Source organism: Salvelinus namaycush, chromosome 1, assembly GCF_016432855.1.
Source record: "Salvelinus namaycush isolate Seneca chromosome 1, SaNama_1.0, whole genome shotgun sequence".
In the NCBI taxonomy this organism is placed as follows: domain Eukaryota; kingdom Metazoa; phylum Chordata; class Actinopteri; order Salmoniformes; family Salmonidae; genus Salvelinus; species Salvelinus namaycush.
Genome location: NC_052307.1, coordinates 52,411,008 through 52,426,920, shown reverse-complemented (window position 1 = coordinate 52,426,920; position 15,913 = coordinate 52,411,008). Strand labels below are relative to the sequence as shown.

The 15,913-nt window shown below is 47.1% G+C and overlaps 1 protein-coding gene across 1 annotated transcript in view; it reads left to right on the top strand.

The window, feature by feature from the left end:
* The window catches only part of LOC120052059 (neuron navigator 2-like), a 115,902-nt gene that overhangs the window by 60,899 nt on the left and 39,090 nt on the right, over window positions 1-15,913 (top strand). Inside the window, exon 11 of the mRNA XM_038998924.1 lies at window positions 5,236-5,358. Within this exon, the coding sequence (XP_038854852.1) occupies window positions 5,236-5,358 (123 nt within the window). The remainder of the gene's footprint in view (window positions 1-5,235; window positions 5,359-15,913) is intronic.

Here is a 15,913-nt window from a genome sequence, read left to right as displayed (position 1 = left end):
TCTTTGTCATTATGGGGTATTGTCTGTAGATTGATGAGGGGAAAAAACGATTCAATACATTTTAGAATAAGGCTGTAACGTAACAAAAATTTGAAAAAGGGGAAGGGGTCTGAATACTTTCCGAATGCACTGTATGTCCTTTGGGGACCAGGACCCGTATCCACAAAGCGTCTCAGATTAGGAGTGCTGATCTAGGATCAGGTATTCCCTGCCCATATAATTGTATTCTCATTATTGATCTGAAAGGCAAAACTGATTCTAGGTCAGCACTCCTACTCTGAGACGCTTCATGAACATGGGTCCAGATCAGACGCTAACTGTATGAAGCTTCGCAATTCAGTAGAGTTGAACCTCATAACCTGTTTGTTTTCTAGTCAGTGCCCATGTTGAAGTCAGTTTCCATGTTGTAACAGGCCCCCTGCATACCTTGGCTGTCATACTCTGCAATTTAAACCAATGCTGTCATCATTATTATCATATGAATTTACACACTGGGAGCCAACTCTGCTGCTGATGCCAGAATCAGGAGAGTGAACGGCCAAAATGAGAGAGAGAGACTAAGACACAAGGGAGCAGACTATGTATAAATTATTGAATGCAGCTTCGTGGGGTAACAGAAAGATATGTACCAGATAAAAACGGACCTATGAGTAGCTAAGGACGGATATTTGAATACTTTATAGTCAAACATCAAAAAGCAACAAAAAAATCCTTACGTTCCAAAAAAGTCTCAAGAGGAAGGAAAATAGCCTTCTTTAGATCACATAATTCAAGGGTTTCCAAACTTTTTGGGCCCGCAACCCGACACAATCACGACCCCACCATGTTAAAAAAAAAAAAAAAAAAAAAAAAAGGTGATGGAATCGACGGTTATATGAACCAAAAAAGCGCCAAGTTTCTCTCGCTCCATTTCACTTCCGCAGAGCCACCTGCTCTGAAAGGGGTGGGGTTAAGTGCTCCCCCTGAAGCATTCAGATAACCTATTTCAAACCAAGCGCACACACACACACACACACACACACATACACACCTGGGCAGGTGAGTGCTATGAAGACCCCAACCATTCCCCTGCTAGTGCAGTATGATCTCCTACATCTATACTTCGGGATTGGGTGGGATGCCAGCCAAAGCCGTAGTGCTGTAGTGTAGAGAGATGAGTGATCAGGTGCTGTGCAGAGTTTAGATCCAGCATCATGTTCTGTACCACTAGCCTGGCCATGTGAGAGAATTATGATGACATAGTGGATATAAAGGAACCACACAAAGGCTCTGAGGATGAACTATAGTCACAGGAGTGCGTGTGTGTGTGTGTGTGTGTGTGGTCCCGGCCTCGGAACAGGGTGATTGATGGTCGAAATGAGCCCTTATTCAAGTGACCAGATTACGCCTGTAGCCTGGGGGGTTGTGGGGTTGTGTGTGTGTGTGTGGTAATATGGTGGAGCCTCCCTGTGTCTTAACCATTGAAAACAGACACTGATAGCTTAGTCTCCTCCCCAGGCCTTGAATGGTTAGCCACCAATGCTAGGTTGCGTTAGCAGCTAACTGATTAAAGCACGTATTATAGGTTTGACCATAGAGGATGAGTTGGCAGTGGGATTCCACGCCCACCTACAGAGTAGTCATTATCTGTGCAAGTGGCAAAGTCACAAACACTGCCTTTTAATAAAATGTATCTTCTTAAATCAGATTTTAAACCTAACCTTATGCCTAACCTTGAATTTAAGACCAAAAAATCAAAATGTTATCATAAATGTTTACGATATAGCTAGTTTTGTCACTTGCCCATCTAGTTGGACTTACAGGCGACTTACAGTTGTCGTTTCGTTATCTCATTCCAGGTGTGTAAAGGTGTTTTTATAATATATTATATTCTTGTGGAGGAGTAAAAAAAATGATATATCGAATTTTTTGAATTGGTTGAAAGTGAGAGGTTAGCACCTGGTGGTGAAACGGCTATGAAGACCGGAGGTGTTTTGATCCTCGGTTCATGCTGTGGCTCCTAACCTGGGTATGTGAAGTGTGTCTGATGTCGTGCTTTTTAGTGAAGTGCCCGAACACGACAACGTGATGTATGAGCCTTCTGATCACTCTGCGTCAGAATGAAGTATCTCAGGCAGCACTGAACCCCCCCCCCCCCCCCCCCCTCTCTTACCCTTTCGGCTTCTCTGGCCCCTGGAGATACCCCCCTCCCCCTCAACTCGCGCTCTGACTGGCTTGGGGGTATGGTGTTCCCCTCTTCCCCCCCCCCCCCCCCCCCCCCCCTCCCCTCTTCACCCCTATCCACCAGACAGCCAGGCAGAGGCAGAGCCTTCAGTGAGTGGGTGCATGTGGAGTTAACAGAAGAAGCCCGCATACCAACACTGAGCACCCACCGAGGAACACACACTAGAAGCACACATACTGCATATTCACAGATACTTACACACACACACACTGTTGCTACATATAATATTTGGAATACACACACACACATTCTGATCTGAACGGTTCATTCTGATCTTTATCGAGGGGGGATCTTAACTCACCCGGAGACGTTCGTTTTAGGTTGGACTCGCGCCGTTAAAGATGTGCGAGGCGAAAAGGTACGTCCCGGTGGTGGGTGAACCGGAAAGTTAGTCTTGTGATTTTGAAACCAATCCAGTTTGTCTTATCTGTTTTTAGATGAGTGGGGATGAAGTTGTGTGTTTGATTCGGAGATGTCGTCCTGAGTTACTGAGCATGTAACACCTTGACATTGCTATTACCTGGTTTTTAGTGAGAGTGGCACTTCTGCGTTCGTCAGTGGCAGAGTTAGGGTCTATTTATTGTTCCACTGGGTGGGAACTCTGTGCATGAACTGGAAAGCCCTCATACAAAACTGAGTTGTTTTTTGGTTCAGGCATCGAAATTCTTTTCCGGAATTGAGTTAATTTAAATGCAATTTGAGCAGAACCCTGGCCAGTAGCCGTATAACGTGAGAGGTGAAGCTCAAATGTTTGCACGATGTCGCCGATTTAGCTTTCTGCAGTAAAGTACATAGATTCCAGGTTATTCTAGAGATGTTTATGGAATGACAAATGCTTCTGAGCGGACACACCATACGAGAGTAGGAGACAACTCCCCTCTGTGTGGCTGTTATTCGACTGAACCACTTCCTATGGGACTTATTGGTGTACGAAGAAAGAAACCTGGCCAATTACAGTATCATCGTCATCCTCCGCTTTCTTGTTCACCTGTTCCCCTCATACAGTGTCTCACCTCTGTGTGTCTCTGAAAAGGGCAAAGGGGACAGGTGGCTTGGAAGAGACTGGTGTAATCAGAGGTTGTAGATATGTTATAGAGAGGTTGTAGATATGTTACAGGGAGGTTGGAGATATGTTACAGGGAGGTTGGAGATATGTTACAGGGAGGTTGGAGATATGTTACAGGGAGGTTGGAGATATGTTATAGGGAGGTTGGAGATATGTTACAGGGAGGTTGGAGATATGTTACAGGGAGGTTGGAGATATGTTACAGGGAGGTTGTAGATATGTTATAGGGAGGTTGGAGATATGTTATAGGGAGGTTGGAGATATGTTACAGGGAGGTTGGAGATATGTTACAGGGAGGTTGGAGATATGTTACAGGGAGGTTGGAGATATGTTACAGGGAGGTTGGAGATATGTTATAGGGAGGTTGGAGATATGTTATAGGGAGGTTGGAGATATGTTATAGGGAGGTTGGAGATATGTTATAGGGAGGTTGGAGATATGTTATAGGGAGGTTGGAGATGTGTTATAGAGAGGTTGTAGAGAAGGTATAGAGAGGTTGTAGATAAGTTATAGGGAAGTTGAAGATATGTTATAGAGAGGTTGTAGAAAGGTTGTACAAAAAACAAGAGCGATAGTGTTCAGGGCAGTGTGTTGATAGAGCCTTTAGTAGGACGTTGACAATGCATCTCTGTGCGTTATTCTGTGTCTTTGCTTCTGTGTCTTTGCAGTTTGTAAGTGTCTTCACCATACACTATATGAAAACAATAACCTGTCTATGCACAGACAAAGGGCTATTTTTCACACCACATTGGCTGGTTCAGTTCCTGTGACTCTCCTCATGATTGGTTGAGGATACGATTACTCTGGGACTCCCTGGGATTGTACAGTTAGTATATGTGCGAGGTGTACTGTATGTGTACAGTCAGTGGTTGTGTGGTTGGTTTCGTGTCGTACCTACGCTGAGTTTACCAAACATTAGGAGCACCTTCCGAACGTTGAGTTGCAGCCCTCAACAGCCACAATTCATCGGGGCGCGGACTCTACAGGGTGTCGAAAGCGTTCCACAGGGATGCTGGCCCATGTTGACGCCAGTGCTTGCCACAGTTGTGTCAAGTTGGCTGGATGTCCTTTGGGTGGTGGACCTTTCTTGATACACACAGGAAACTGTTGAGCGTGAAAAAACCCGGCAGAGTTGTGAACTGTTAGATACTACGGCACTGTTGGAGCTAGGAACACGAGCTTTAATAAGGAAGCAGGACACATGTTATGTTACTAAAATGAAAGGCCGTTTAGTTGACTCAAACGGCCCGCTATTTTCGGCATTTTGACAATAACCACACTAAATCGTTATTCGCATGTCAAAAATGTGACTCTGATTTGATTTATATTTGAGTCAAAATGACTAAGAGACTAGAATCTGAAAAAAAGAGTGACAAAATGAACATTGCACCGGGAACAACATCTAGGAAATGTAGGGGAAGTACTGGTCTAGCTGCTCGTGTGTGTGTGTGTGTGTGTGTGTGTGTGTGTGTGTGTGTGTGTGTGTGTGTGTGTGTGTGTGTGTGTGTGTGTGTGTGTGTGTGTGTGTGTGTGTGTGTGTGTGTGTCTTTGTTCGTGCACAGAGCCCCAGTGGTGTGGAGTTAGTGACCGGTACAGTCGTCCAGCAGCCATTTAATCCTGATTGATGAGACTGGTGCCTGGGACGGACAAACAAGATGGATGTCCTTGCCTCTCCTTGTTGATTTTATTTCGAGCAGGAAGGAACGTCCGTCTTGTTTGTCCGGCCCAGGCACCAGAAAGGGATGGAGTTGTTGGCTCTCTGGGGTGTTAGACCAAGGGTTGGTCCATGTTCTGATTCCTTCTTCCCGGCTTGAAAGCTGACATGAAAAACTGTATTCCATCGAAAGGGATGTGAATCTAAGTGGTGTGTCATTTTTAACGTGAGCTTAGACTTTGAAATCCGTTGCGTTGTCTAATGTTGACCATTGCCCTTTTCTGTTCTCAGCTACATGACGGACGGCGGTCTGAGTCTGTACACGCGGCGACTCAACCGTCTACCTGAGGGCATGGCGGCGGTACGAGAGACCATCCAACGCAACGCCTCCACGGGCCAGGGAGACGCTGACAGGTAGGACACTACACACACGCGCAGGCACACAAACACACACACACATACCATTTCTACCGCATCATTGGGAGATGTCCTTACATTGGGTCAAATTACAAAATGGTTGGATTTGTGTCCTTGTGACCTTGGAAATAGATAACAGGGAAGCAGTTTGACCTCTTTCTGGGAGAGAGAGAGAGAGAGAGAGAAAGAAGGAGAGAAAGAAGGAGCGAGGGAGAAGGAGGGAGGGGTTTAAGGTGGATAACTGACAGCGGGAAATGGATGGAGGCATGACACTATTAAGATAGAGAGTATGTGTGGGGGAGAGAAGCGGACGGGTGTGTGAGACCGAAAAGGGCTCCTGTATGAAAGAGTGGAACCCCATTGATGTTGTTTCTTTGTCGGGTTAGTCGGGTTAGTAAAGCTAAGTAAGACTGCAGTGTTAACTCCCCTCAATCTGCAGGTGTGAGTGATTTCCTGTTTTCCCACCGTTTGACCTCTGTTTCCCCCTCCTTCTCTCTTTCTCTCACACCCCTCAGCTAAGCCCTCACCTCTTCTCCTCTCCTCCCTCACCTCCTAACCCCTAAGGTGAGAGATGAAAGCTTCCAGTCTCTCTCCTCTTCTCACCATGCACTGACCCATCTTGACCTTTCGACCTTGCCTCGTTACCGCCCTGCTCATATCTTTCTTACCTCTGCCCTTCACCTTTCATTAAAGAAACCCCTAGAAGGTGTGTGTGAGAGAGCTTTTTCATATTGGCAGTTGTTGATGAGAGAAAAAGAAAGAGAGAGTGGAGAGAGGGAGTCTGAAAAGCAGTTAAATTATAACGGTGTAGTATTTCTTTTTTACTTTAATCTCTCAGGGATGTTATTTTGTTAATAGTACATTGCTACTTGTGCCAGTAGTCTTTCTTTGTTGGTAGTCCCGACTGATCTTCAAAGAGCGTTCCACTCCTTTCTGGGAAAAAAAAATGCAGAGAGATGGAGGGTTGGGGGAAGGAGAGGAAGGGGGGGGGGGGGGGGGGGGGGGTACATATGGAGAAGCCCCCCCTGAAGGAATGCCTGATAAATGTGGTTACTGGTTTTGGTTTGCATGAATTGGGATAGTTGGAAAGTGGTGGATAACTGCGTTAGCATAATATAGCAGGGCTGAAGTGGCTTCAGGGTAAAGTGTGTGTGTGGTGGGGGGGGGGGGGGGGGGGGGGGTCTCAAATGAGATCAGTCTAATTTAATAGATGACTGGGGGGTTAATGGAGCTGATTTGGGAAGGTGGGGAGTTGGATTTGACAGCTGAGCACCTTACTATGCCTAGTGTGTGTGTGTTTGTGTCTGCATGTGGCATCCTGCTTGTGTGTGTGTGTGTGTGTGTGTGTGTGTGTGTGTGTGTGTGTGTGTGTGTGTGTGTGTGTGTGTGTGTGTGTGTGTGTGTGTGTGTGTGTGTGTGTGTGTGTGTGTGTGCGCGCGCGCGCGGGTGTAGTTGCAGTGTAAGTTTCACGAGCCCTGACAGAGAGTCCGCATCAGCTCCTTAGTTGGCCACTCTGTAACGGGCTGTGGTAGACCACTGGATTGGAGACCTATAAAACAGATCAGCTTTTAACGTCTTAATGATGCTGCTATGGATACCACCGTCTTAGCCTGCCGTTAGGGTCCAGTCAGCGATAGGGTTGGGGGTTGGGGTGTCAAATATCACCATGGCAATGGGATAAAAGCCTTGTGACCTCTAAGGGTTCAAGAGCTTCAAAGTGTCATAGTGCACAAGGGGGGGTTTAGAAAATTCTCCTAAAGACAGGAGATTCTGACTCCAGAACTGGAGTATTTAGTGCAGTGGACTTCAACCCTGGTTCTGGAGAGCTACAGATGTGCAGGCTTTTGTTTCAGCCCAGCACTAACACAAATGATTCAACTCATCAAGGCATTGATGAATGCTGCCGTTGACGACGTGAATCGGGTGTTTCATTGCTGAGTTGGAACAAACGCCGGTGTATTCTGTATACATTCTGTATATATTCTGTATACATTCTGTATATATTCTGTATACAGCCGGTGTATTCTGTAGCTCTCTAGGACAGCGACGGTTTTGTAAGAATATGATTTTGTATCGTGATTCCTGATAAAGGAACTAAAACACCTCAAATCAGAAGGTGACGAAGGGATAGTCACTACAACTGCCACTGTTTTGACTCTCAAATGTATGCAAATTACAGTTCAAACGGCCACTGTCGTTACCAAAGACTCCCTTTTAGTTATGGGACAACACAGACCCATAGCGACAAAAGACTGCGGGTGTCAGAATGAAATAATGTGTTTGTGTCTTTCCACTCTCATTTCATTTCACGGCCAGAGAATGAGGAAGTAACGCGTCTGACAATCCGTCCGCTGATTTCAATTCCTTTTGTCCAACCGGACAAAGAGACCCTCTTTTCTGTGGTGTGTGTGTGTGTGTGCATGTAGATACAGTATGAAACAGGACAAAAATAGGAAAACCCCATACCACCTTTTAACATGACAATGATAAATACAGTATTTTCCTCTCCTCCGTCTCTTATTTGTCTCTGTTCTCCACTCGTTGTGTGTGTGTGTGTGTGTGTTAGTGGATCTATGCAGAGGGTTTACATCTTCCCCTCCCCAGGGTGTGTGTGTGTGTGTGTGTGTGTGTGTGTGCGCGCAGCCTAAGGAGTTACAGTTATTTACAGCACCCTCTCAACACCCCAGCCCCCTGAAGCCCACAGCAACCCCAATGCCCATTTCCGTACCTGTCTGGACTTGACTAGGCCCCACAGGCAATTGAGAAGTAGGGAGGTTCTCAGGTAAAGGTTACACTTGGCAGTAAAACGGATGGACAGAATCTCTCTCTCTCTCTCTACTCTCCTTAGAGGAATCATCATTCCCCCCTTTGCTCTCTCTTTCCACTGTCTCTCCCTCCTCTTTCCACTCTCTCCCTCCTCTTTCCACTGTCTCTCCCTCCTCTTTCCACTGTCTCTCCCTCCTCTTTCCACTGTCTCTCCCTCCTCTTTCCACTGTCTCTCCCTCCTCTTTCCACTGTCTCTCCCTCCTCTTTCCACTGTCTCTCCCTCCTCTTTCCACTGTCTCTCTCTCTCTCTTGTGTGGTGTCTGGTGTCTGTAACATTTCTCTGTGTCTCGTTCTTAGACTGTTCACGTAACGTCGCCTTCTAGGATCAGATCCGATATCAAACATCAAGTATTCCGGGGGCGTTCATTTTGAGAGTCTCATGATTCCGGCAACACGTGGGCTCTGGTCTGGAATACCAGGAGTGTTTGGATAGTGAGGCAAGAGGAGACGATGGGTTTGTTACTGGCCTAATGCCATCCCAATGCCATCCCAATGCCATCCCAATGCCATCCCATTGCTATCCCATTGCTATCCTAATGCTATCCCATTGCTATCCCATTGCTATCCCATTGCTATCCCAATGCTATCCCATTGCTATCCCATTGCTATCCCATTGCTATCCCATTGCTATCCCATTGCTATCCCATTGCTATCCCATTGCTATCCCATTGCTATCCCATTGCTATCCCAATGCTATCCCAATGCTATCCCAATGCTATCCTAATGCTATCCCATTGCTATCCCAATGCTATCCCAATGCTATCCTAATGCTATCATCGGTGTCTCTTTGTGTCTGGATGTGGGTGTTAGCGATGGTAATTGCACCTGATGGCTCTGCTACTGACAGCTTTCTACATTCTGTGTTTATCTATGGTTGGAGTAGTGAATGTCGGCCGCGGCAAAGTCTGTAGTCAGTGTTTTTGGAAGCACTTACTTTGGTTTGATTAGTTTGACTGTTTTGATTAGTTTGATTGATTGATTGGTTTGATTGATTGGTTTTATTGGTTTGATTAGTTTGATTAGCTGATGAATGGATAAAGGATCACTCACACCTTTTGTCTGCTTCAAGGCTTTTCTCTGGCTATCTCTCTCTCTCTCACACACACACACACACACACACACACACACACTTCTTGACTTATACATGGAACGCAAAATGCTATAAATCCCCTTTAGCCATGCTTTATGCAAGAACAGCACGTTCCTGTGTCCCCTGTGGCGTGTCCCCTGTGGCGTGTCTTTGTCATCACATATAACGCTGCGCTGAAACGCTTGCGGCATACTAGAGCAGTCTCAACATCATAGTCCACGCACGCACACACACACACACACAGAAGCACACATTCATACACACACACACATGCACCAGAGCAGTCTCAACCCCACGGTCCACAAGACGACAGGAGTCTGAACTCCACACACAGTGTGTGATATCTGGAGCTTCACTTTGAACGTTGACCTTTCAGCTGAACTATTTTCCCAAGTCACTGATTGCCCCCAAACACACACGCACACAAACACACACGCTGCGGAAGTGCCCCTGTACTCCTGAGCACACACACCCTTGCCTTCTCCGGTGTGAGGGAGAGTATGGGATTAGACCAGGTCATAGGTCATAATTCAGATAGAGAGAGACTCCTAGGAGAGTGTACTGATGTGGTTGTAGCCATGGATACTGGTGCATCTATGGACCCCCTCTTCCCCCTGGGCTTTCCCTCTGTCGCCAGCACACCTGCCTCGCCCCTGGACACACACAAACACACATAGAGGGTGTGGTTCTTACACACAGGGAGAGAGAGGACGTTTTCAGTTATCTCCTTCGCTCTCTCTCTCTGACACACGCACACACTCTGCTGTAATGGTCTATGCCTTTGTCTCCGGCTGGCTGACTTTTATTGGATTAGTGCTCAGGGAAGTGGTGTTGAGCCTTGCTGTGCCACAGAGAGTGGCAGGGACCTCAACACTGGGACATACTGACTGCCTGCCATCAGGCCACTGCATCACAATGGCTGTCTTCTATTCTGGAGTGTGATCAGAAGAGCGTGGAGAAAACATGTGAAACGTGAAAGAAGGGAAGTCTGAGAGAGAGAGAGAAATGAAAAAAACCTTTCATCCCCTGCCGCTACCGTGTGGATATTGGTTCTGAGTAACAGACCGTGTTGGACAACCTGAACTGGTTGGTTTGGGATTCTGCTGTGAGGGGTTGCTGAGCCCCTCCTGCCCTCTCGGCCTGCGTAACGTGGTAAAGGGTAAGTGATACCTCCTCTCCCTCACGGGGGGTTGGATAGACATTTTGTTGAGGGGGGGTAAAACTGTGCGGAGTGGTGAGACTCGAGGTAACAAGATCAATGTGATTATTCACACTTAGTATGGGAGGGACACACACATATGCACAAACACACACGTACAGACACATACACACACAGACACCTTGTGTCCCCTTTAGCCAGTTAAAGTGAGGACTGGAGAAATGAGATGAGGTCGTTTACAGTGTGTTTATGGTCTGGTGTGTGTGTATGATCTGGTGTTTGGTCTGGTGTGTGTGTATGTCTTCTGTCAATGTGAAATTCCACACTTGTATGTCTGCCTCCCACTGTGTCCTTTCGATCAGTGTGTGTGTGCTTTGTGATTGTGTATGTGTGTGCGGTTTGTGTGCGTGTCTGCGTGCGGTGGTGTGTCTCCCACATCTGTATTGGGTGTATTTCTTTTATGGATCAGGGTAAGTCGGTTGACTCAAAGCAGAGAGAGCGAGAGATAGAGAGAGAGAGGGAGGGAGGGAGGAAAAAAGAGAGAGAGAGAGAGAGAAAGGGGTGTTTGTGTTGCAAGGGAGAAAGTTTGAGAATGTAACACGCATTTCATGTCGTTTTTAGGTCATGTTTGTTTCACACGTTAAAATATGTTTACTCAAGCTCGGAAAAATGAGAAATGAGGCTAGGGTGAGTAAGAGAAAGAGAGACTAGAGGAAGAGGTGCATTCCTGACCCTGCAGTCCAGTCGCCCAGTAGTCGTGTCGTTTCTCCGTGCTGCGGGATCAGCTGTGTCATTTAGCCACCACACAAGGATGTCCACAAGGAGAAGGAATGCACTGAGTCCTGTCCCGTCCAAGATCCTCTCCACCGCTCCTTTTCCCTCTCTCTTCCCCTATGCCTTCCCATTCTCTCCCTCCCTCACTCACTCCCCCACGCCCATTCACTTCCTCACTCTCCCCCTCCCTCACCCTGTACCTCTCTCCCATTTCTCCCTCACTCCCTCCCCTATTCTCACACCCAATCCCCAGGGTCCTGTTCAAACTGCCCCCCCCCCCCCCCCCACCCCCCCCTCACTCCCTCACTCGCCCCCCCCCCCCCCCCCCCGTCTCCCTCACTCCTCCCTGTGTAGAGAGGGGCCAGAGGTGGTGTTTACAGACGGACAACCAAAAAGTGGTTGTGTGTAGAGTCAGCTCAGTCAGTACACACACAGCCCAGGCCCAAACACATACTTTAGATACAACACACACACACACACACACACACACACACACACACACACACACACACACACACACACACACACACACACACACACTGGTTTGTGTTCCTCCTGGCTGTCTACACTAAAGAATAGGTTTGGAGGAGGTTTGGGGTCAGGGTTAGTTTGGAGGTTTTGTGTTGAGGTAGTAGTGGTGCAGCCAAGCTAGAGTTCTCATGATGGGGCACTTCTAAAAACACATCTGGTTTGTCTGTGCCCGTCGCTGATGTCGGGTATATATGACTGAACGTCCTCTCAAGACTCTTTTCTCATCCTTGACTTTATTCCCATAGAACAAACGGTCCGTCTTTGAATGCATTGCAGTGCGACGGATTAATGGGGTGTATAGTATGCGTGCATGTGCAGGTACGCTGGTCTCTGAGTGTGTAAGCCTCACCTGTCCCCTACCCCATGATATCATCTGTGACCACTCACCCGTCGGGGATATATATTAGAGTGAGCTCATATCTAGCGTGTAACCCCGTGTCCCAGCCACTCACGCTGTCTCTAACAGCAGTCTACAGGACTAGTCATCTGATCCTACAACAGTCTGAGTAACAGTAGCTCCCCCTTAAACTGAGGAAATTCCTTGTTGTCCAGAGGTTATTGTCTACGTCTGAGCGTGTGTGTGTGCGTGCGTGCATCATTTTTAGGATTTTTGTTGTGGTACTTTTACCCCTTTTTCTCCCCAATTTCATGATATCCAATTGGTAGTTACAGTCTTGTCCCGTCGCTGCAACTCCCCTACGGACTCAGGAGAGGCGAAGTGCATGTGCAAATGTATGTAAGAGTTGGAGCGAGCTGAGCCTGGTAACAATACGGGCAGAGCTTAAAGAACCACACTTCCCCAGAGACACATATATCATAAGAAAAACTAAACAAACAGAGAACAACTTAAACGGAAGGTTTTCTCAGGACGCTGTCGGACACTCCCATGGGTCCAGCCCCAACGGCAGCATTTTCTCATTGGTCAGCGGTCCCAGTTGAATAACAGCAGGGTTCATGACCCCTGACCTGTGTGTGAAAACAGAGGGCTATCTTAGGGGAAACAGTGGAGAAACTAAGGCGGTAGCCCAGGAATGTGTTGATTTGGGTCAGTTCAGAGAGTCTATTCTCTCACCTACTGTCCCTCTCTCCCCTGCTGTCTCTCTCTGTCTCTTTTTCCTCTCTCCCCTTCTGTCTCCAGATTTTCATATCGTCATACTGTTCTTCCGCCATCCCGGGATTTACGTTATTACCGGCATAGCACACAAGGGGGCGCTAAAAAGCACACAAAAAAAAGCCATTGGGCCTCTATTGCCAAAATCCTAACAAAATTACGCCAAGTAATAGCGAAATCACGCGTACAGTAAGCTGTTAGCTAAATGCTATCGAGCAAAAGTGAACATAAGCGAATTGCAAAGACAGGCAAATTCAGCTCATAAAGTTCTACAAGCATAGTTAGTAGCTACCAACTGGCATTTTCGGTGAGTGTGGACATTTACAAGCGAAAGTGAACGAGAGAAATTGTGCAAGTAAACAAAGTTGTGATGCATGCTTTTCTGGTAGGAAGAGCAGGATGTGTACACAGAGCAGAGGAGACAATCATGGAGGAGGAATAAAGCGCTAGTAGGAAGCACGGGGAAAGAATGGCAGCTGTGCAGATAACTCGGATAGCAGAGCTGTTTTGACTTCTAAAACGCGGCAGAAAGCCGCTGTAAGATGTTTAGCAGTGAATTGTTTAGCAGTGAATTGTTTAGCAGTGAATTGTTTAGCAGTGAATTGCGTACGAGTGTAGCTTCATCACCTCGTGTGCGCTGCACGACAGGGACTTGCCGTCAGAACGCTACGGACTCACCAGCTCCCGCTTTCTCTTGTTGTGCCCTTAACAACGAACGTGTGACTGGCTCAACTGTTCTGGGGAACTACGGTGAGCTTCATAATGCTAAATAATGTGACAGGTGAAATGAAGAACGCAATCTGCTTTATCTCCTAGCGTATTACACAGGTTGATTGCAGGTATTAACTTAAAAAAGTAGCTAGAAATAGTCCCATTTATTGAAAATAAATAACTTGAAGGTATTGATCTCATGGCTTTTTTTCAAATACCCCGGTATATGGTATACCGCCCAAGCATACATTGTCTCTCCATCTCTCTCTCCCCTACTGTCTCTCTCCATCTCTCTCTCCCCTGCTGTCTCTCTCCATCTCTCTCTCCCCTACTCTCTCCCTCCATCTCTCTCTCCCCTACTCTCTCCCGTTTCTCTAACCTCTATTGCCTCTCCATCTCTTTCTCCCTTACTCTCTCTCATCTCTCTAACCCCTACTGTCTCTTTCCGTCTCTCTCTCCCCTCCTCTCTCCCGTCTTTCTAACCCCCATTGTCTCTCCCTCTCTCTCTCTCCCCTACTTTCTCCCGTCTCTTTAACCCCAGCTGTCCCTTTCCATCGCTCTCCCCTCTACTGTCTCCTTCCATCTCTCTCTCCCCTACTCTCTCCAGTCTCTCTAACCCTCATTATCTCTCTCTCCCCTACTCTCTCCCGTCTCTCTAACCCCCATTGTCTCTCCATCTCTCTCTCCCCTACCTTCTCCCGTCTCTCTCTCCCCTACTGTCTCTCCATCTCTCTCCCCCCTACCTTCTCCCGTCTCTCTCCCCTACTGTCTCTCCATTTCTCTCTCCTCTGTCTCCTACTCTCCTTCTGTTACTTAGCCTTTTCTAAACTTTCTAAGAGTATTTGCTGTGGGGGACTTGTGAATGTTAGTGTCAGTGTTGCAGTCTCCTAGGACTCGCTCCCGTTTTTCATCATCATGACAATGCCTGGTACTTACAAAGGCAGTGTTTTTTTAGTTTTCTTTTCACCAGATACTTTTATAAAGAGAATAGTCTGTCTGTACACCTAACCTAATCCGAAAGGCCAATGCTCAAAAGAATCCATTTAACTCCATTTCTACAAACTACCACACGGCTGTGAAGGCCTTTGCCTTACTTAGATAGATTTCCCTGCTCAGAAATCGACACAAAAATCAACTGAATTGATTGAAGTCTAATCACGCACATCAATTGAACCCATAACTTTCTGACGTTTCAGTGTTAGAATTTCATGCTTGGAACTTCTACTCTTTACTATGCTCAATGGGGGTCGGCCGTGGTTCGTGTCATCGTCCTTTCTGATTGGCTCTAAATGGCTGGGCGGTAGTTAATACGTAGGTTGCTCTGCCAGCAGGAGGCTGTGGGTTCGGGCCATGTTGCTGGGCTGATCTCTAATTAGTAATGGGGCTGTCAGTTAGTCAGGGTGGATCTCTCTGGGAACTCCGGGATCACACACACTGACACACATTACATGGATGGGAAGTTGGGAACGTCCGAGTTGGGAATGTTGGAATTGGGAATATCTTAGTTGATACTAAGGAGTAGTGTTTCGTATGTGTGTGTGGTTGAGTCTGTCTGTGTGGCTATGATCATACTATGAGTGGACTGTAGCTTCATACTGTTGAGTCATTTTGAAGATGCCTTGTTTTGGTTCCATAGGATTTGGGAATGTCTTATTTGGGAGATGTCGTCGTGCTGTAATGTTACTGGTCTGGCTGCAACAGTGAACTGCTGAACTGGGCTCGGGGAAGATCCGATTACAAGCACCATGGGTGAACACTCTGTCTCTTTCACGCTTCCCTCACTCAGTCCAGAGAGAAAGAGAGATGGGGGGAATAAGCAAGGAGAGATAAGGCGACAGGAGAGAGAGAGAGAAAAGAGGGAGAGGGAGGGATGATGAGTGCAGAAGACAGTCAAAAACACAGAAAGGGCCCGGGTGAGCAAGGGATAAAGGCGTGGGAGTGGGAGGGAGGAGGTAGGCACAAAGACAGAGTGAGACCGGCAGAGGGAGAGGCAGAAGGAGAGGGATAGAGTGAGAGGAGCAGAAAGAGAGAGAGAGGTTGTAAAGCTCAGTGTGTAACTCAGCGGTATGGACTAATGAAGCTCTCTGTCCAACTCGGCATTCTCCCCCACACTTCAGGTTCCCGCGGCATCCCAGGAACTCTGGCCAGGTAAAGAGAGTGTGTGTGTGTGTGTGATGGCTCTTTTTGGGATATTCTATGTCTTCAGAAGGATTCTAGATTTTAAATATGGACACGAACCTTAGATTCTCAGTTGGTCTGTGATGTTTTACTGTCTGTCTCTCTGTCTGTCTGTCTGTCTCTGTCTGGTCTGTCTGTGTGTGGGGGGGGGGGACTTTCCCCCACGAGCTGT